The sequence below is a fragment of the Sinocyclocheilus anshuiensis genome, unplaced genomic scaffold (assembly GCF_001515605.1).
Source record: "Sinocyclocheilus anshuiensis isolate Anshui unplaced genomic scaffold, SAMN03320099.WGS_v1.1 scaffold335, whole genome shotgun sequence".
NCBI classification, from domain to species: Eukaryota; Metazoa; Chordata; class Actinopteri; order Cypriniformes; family Cyprinidae; genus Sinocyclocheilus; species Sinocyclocheilus anshuiensis.
The window spans coordinates 2,029,650-2,035,068 of record NW_015548239.1 but is presented as its reverse complement, the minus strand read 5'-3'; the positions used below and the strand labels follow the sequence as shown (position 1 = coordinate 2,035,068).

Below are 5,419 nucleotides of genomic sequence, written 5' to 3'. Positions count from 1 at the left end.
GAACTTTACTTAAGTATACTTACTAAAATAAACTTGAAGTATACTACTTTTTGGTAAGGGGTAGCTTGAAAACACATTTAGAAAGCCACAATTGTGGACTCACATTTGGCCCTGAGGCACTGTCAGATTGAGATTGTTGAGGACTTTAAGTTTCCCATATGAACGACACACATCACGACAGTGGATTGCAGCGCTGCAACTCCCGGCCTCCAAGTCAGTCTTCATAGTACTGCTTTCCAAGTGCTACATATAAAAAAATTTAAATCAACTCAAAATAAATATTTCAATCACAGTAGAAAAATAATACATGCATCCAAATCAGCTTTAAATATGTAAAGAAACAAAAATTAAACAGGAGACATTTACATTTGTTTCAAACAAATTCTGCTTAGACCCTGAAAAGTGTTAAAGGAAATGTCTTTGTTGTGTTGTCTATAACAACGTCACAGACTACACGACTTACATTGTTAACACAAAACAAAATATGATGCCTTATTTGTGATCCTTATATTTGTTTCTTAGCAACAGCTCAGATTCTGTAACTGAGTATCCTCTATACCAGGGGTGGCAAACTCCGGTCCTGGAGAGCCACAGCCCTGCAGAGTTCAGCTCCAACCCTAATGAAAACTCACCTGCCTGTAGCTTCCTAGTAACTGTTCAGACCTTGATTAGCTTGTTCAGGTGTGTTTGATTAGGGTTGAAGCAAAACTCTGCAGGGCTGCGGCTCCCCAGGACCGACGTTCGCCACCCCTGCTCTATACCGATGGAGCAAACTGGGACATCAGAACTGTAATCTGTAATCTCTCCTTCCTTCCACAGAATCTGTCATTCTCGCTCAATCTCGCTTAATGCCAAATGTTTCATCACAAAACACACACAAACACTATCAAGATCTCTAATCCTTGCATTAAGATTCTCCTGGAGAAAGGAAGACTGATGACGAAGATTTGAGCATATCTGAACAGAACCAGGGCATCTGCAGGATTTTTAAAATCAAATTTAAGACTTTTTAAATACCTTTTTTAAGACCTGTACAAATAAAATGAACACCACATGAGCGGGGTAGGGCAATGTCTATGGTAACATTAAACTGTAAAATGACTGTAAAAACATGATTTACAGTTCAGATACAGGTTTTCACAAAACAAAAACTTTTATAAAACTTCACATTTCAATCTTTAAATAATTTATAAGAAAAGAGTCAAAAGTGTCAATTATTATATTAATTTAAACAATTATTATCAGTCAGTTAGATTAATTTAATAGTATTAAAATATTTCTTAGTATCTTAATTGTTTGGATTTTTACAATGCTTTAGCATTAGCTTCTTGTCGATCCACCGGTTCACATTTACTACTGCGTGTTTGCTGGGTAAAAATATAACAGCAGACTGGCTTACTGAAAATGCAAATTCATTTTCTGCCAGCAGGGGGCACTTTCGGAACAGCAGAAAAAAAAGCGGTTTCCCCGGTAACCGCAGTACACCTGACTTGCAGCGCTCATACTTATTGAAATCATAGCCTTTCAAAGCTTAATCATAAAGCTATAAGCCAATAGCAATTCTTGTCATTCTGTCCCCAAATTTAAGACCTCTTGAAATCATAATTAAGAATTTCTTGTACCATTTAAGACTTTTTATGACCTTAAATTTGACACAACTAAAGGCCCGTTCACACCAAGGACGATAACTACACTCTTAAAAATAAAGGTGCTTCAAAAGGTTCTTCAAGTGATGCCATAGAAGAACCATTTTTGGTTCCACAAAGAACCATTCAGTCAAAGGTTCTTTAAAGAACCATCTGTTTCTTAACTTTTTTATAATCTGAAGAACCTTCTTTCGCCACAAAGAACCTTTTGTCAAGGTTCTTCAGATGTTAAAGGTTCTTTATGGAACCATTTAGACAAAAAGGTTCTTCTATGGCATCGTGAAGCACCTTTATTTTTAAGAGTGTATAAAGATAACGATAAATATATAGTTCAAAAAATCGTTCTCAATATTAAAGAATAGCAGAGTCCACACCACAACTATAACGAAAGAGAAACGATATCGTTGGAATCACATTCATACATTTTTTCCAGCTGATGAACGATAAAAAAAATTGACAGCCAATCAGAATCCATCCTGCTGTAAGGAGCTCGAGAATTTAAAGCGGCAGACGAGCGTGCGCTTAGAATAAACAGACGATATTGTTCGCTGGTGTGGACGCTAATATCTTTATCTTTATAGTTATCGTTCTTGGTGTGAACGGGGCTTAAATGTAATACTTTTAGAATTTTTAAGACCCGCTGAAACCCTGAGTAATCAATGTTAACTGGTGTTTTATTATTATCATAAAATTATTCAAAAATACACTAAGAAATGCATTTTGAAAATGACTAGCCTATATACCGATATGAAGAACACGTTTCCAGATTCTGAATTAAAATAATTTTAATAAATAAATTAAAAATGTCAAAAATGTTTTGGTGATGTAACTGTCTGGAGACTGTCTTTTTAAAAGGCTGAAATTCTGACCTGTAGTTTGACATAATCTTTTTATTATTATTTCTAGAAAAAAAACACGTATTTTAAAGTAGGCTATACTTTTTATCATCTTGGACATCTTTAATTGTCATCAACCTATCTATGTGTTTAAACCGCACTCAGAATATTTAAGGTGATTTAAGGAGCCAACGTGGAAATCAGCTGACAATTTCGTTACTACACAGTCATTTTGAGCAGCTGAACTGGTTTGGTTTTCAGTTTCTTCATTGTTTTGGAGGAAGCGCCTCCCTCTGTCACAGCACCTGACAGGAGCTTCACGAGCTGTTTGGGTCCTTCAGACAAACTTTCCAACTACTTACCTATTTGCATGCAACCATCAGTTATTTCATTATATTTTAACGAATAAATTCAATTTTAAAGATAAATTACAACAGTTTACAAAGCACAAGATACCAGAAGATGAAATAGGTTTTATGCACGGCCGTTAAAACGGTTAAAACCTATATCTACTCAAACTTTAGAAATAAAAATAGATTTTATACCAAGGCGGCTTTACAATCCTTGAAGAAAAATCACGTCGATTAAATTAACAGTCCAGCTGTCCGGTTGTGAAATGCTCTTTTCTGTCGCAGCGTTATTTCATGACAGGTGCAGCGATGCGCAGCGTTTATAGCCGCCGGCTACAGGCTGACAGTAGCTGCCTGCGAGTGTTATTTGTCTCTTCTATTAGTGTACCGACAAGACCCGCCCCCTGAGCGGTCTGCCTCCCCTCACTAACCAATCCGATTCTGAGAAGTCATACAGAAGCAATCTGTGATTGGGCAGTTGAGAAGTCGCTCAAATTGCCATAGCACTCATAGCAAAAGTGGTACAGGAAAGAGCAGCATTGTCGGAATACAGGTGGGGAAAATAACGAAGTCTCCATGCTGCATTTCTACAGACACATGCAATAAACACCTTAAAGAAAGCAATCCCTCGGTGATAACAACTTACAATTACAACAAAGAGTTTTCTTAGTTGAAGCGGTTTGTTGAAATTGTTCACTGCTTCTTAGTGATGGGGAGTCTGATTCATTTTCGCGAATCGGTTCTTTTGAACAGTTCGTTTTAAATAACTGGTTCAAAACCTGATTCACAAATTCTTTTGCGCCCTGCCGCAATTACGCCATCGCGTGGCATATATACATGCTCTTAAGAGCCCCAGTAAAGTAGTTATATATAGGCACAAAAATCTGTTTATTACTTTTTAATTATGCTGTGTAAGGGTGTTTGTTTTAGTTTAATGTGTCCCATATCAATTTGTTGCATGATTCAGCGCATAAAATATAAAGTAATTTAGAACCTAAATATAATTTGCACTTAAAGAAATTTTAAAATTATTTTACACCTCTTGGTTGAATTAGTTTTTGGTCGTTAAGATAAAATACTATAACTGTGTTTCTTATCTGTGATGATAAACCATCATTCATATAATTTTACTTTCATTTGACCGTCTTTTTAATCTAGTTCAGCCGATTCAATTAACAGATCCGACTCAACAGAACGATTCGCACGGTCATCTCTTGTTACATTCCGGTTCTGCGTCATGGGGAGACACTGCAGCAGTAGACCAATCCGTCTTCTGCTCTCCACATCTATCTAAACCTAACAAACATGCACGAACGCCTGTCGAAAATCGCAGTTAATGACTGCTTTCTATAGGATTCGAGTCTCAAAAAGAGACCGGCATCAAAACAACGTAGCCTACATTACATCGTTTGCACGTTGACACATCGTATCCACTCATGCAGACTCGGAGTAGAATGTAAACATACAAATTAAGAAAAAAACACAATAACTCACTTTTTGCTCCATCTCGGTGCCTTCGTCAGGCGTTTCCTCGGTTCCATTACCGGACATGATTACCGGGCCGGGGATCGAGATGCTGCCGGTGAGGAGCTGCGCTCGGCTCAGTGCGCGCAGATCAGCCGTTTAACTCATTCTGCTCCAGATCAGAGTTTAACTGCATGTTATATACCGCAGAGTTGAACTGCAAGTAAACAGGCGTTCTCTGCAAGTTAAACAGCATTAAATATTATTCTGATCACCTGTCTGTGCGTCTTTTCGAGTGTCTTATTCAGACAAAGGTGATTAGTGTAGCTGCGCAACAATCTAGGTCGTTTCCCTCTGGGGGAGAAAATCACTCTCGAGTATAAACATGTTTATTTGCATGAAACATAGATACGCATAACAAATATGGGAGAGAGGGGAAAATAAAAGATAAGTCATTTATCTAAAGATTAAACTGATATAGTAGCACTAATGTGAACATACAGGAGAAAAGAACAGAACATACATAAACAGCAACTCCGTCCTGATAGACAATTCACCAGAGTGAGCAGATCTTAAACGCTGAAAACCATCCAAAAAGAATACTATTTTTGTGCCTTTTTATTGTTGTTAAACTTTAAACTACAATGTAAAACAGAAGACAAAGACACTACTTCCTTTACACACTTTTTTCCTCACAGAAACGGTACAGACCATCTTTTCTTTAAGATGTCATAGTACTGCTGTCATTTTCATATTATATCCGATCGTGCGAAAGCTCCACCTTAAAAATAATACAGTGACAAGGCATATTAATAAGACAAACAACCAAAACACAAGTAAAAAAGCAGACATGCAGAAAGAAGCAGTTCCCTTATTGAAATGATCAAAATTGCATTATAATATAGTCTTTTCTCGTGTGCTTGTCAGTTGTGATAAAACAAAATAAATAAAACAACTACTGGAAGTAAAAAGGAAAGGATGGTTAGAAGATAAAGGTGAACAACGACCTAAAAACAGGTAGTTACATATCAATTAAAGAAAGCACTGAACTGAATGAAATTTAAAACAATACAGAGAAATAAAAAGGAAAAAAAGCACATATTAATATATTTATATTTTAATA

At 36.6% G+C, this 5,419-nt stretch overlaps 1 protein-coding gene across 1 annotated transcript in view; it reads right to left on the bottom strand.

Moving 5' to 3' along the window:
- Positions 1–4,433, bottom strand: part of LOC107654900 (ABC transporter G family member 20-like) — a 54,235-nt gene extending 49,802 nt beyond the window's left edge. The window contains 2 exon segments of the mRNA XM_016442213.1: positions 104–243; positions 4,327–4,433. Of these exon segments, the coding sequence (XP_016297699.1) occupies positions 104–243; positions 4,327–4,383 (197 nt within the window). The 5' untranslated portion in view covers positions 4,384–4,433.
- Between the last annotated feature and the right edge of the window lie 986 nt (positions 4,434–5,419).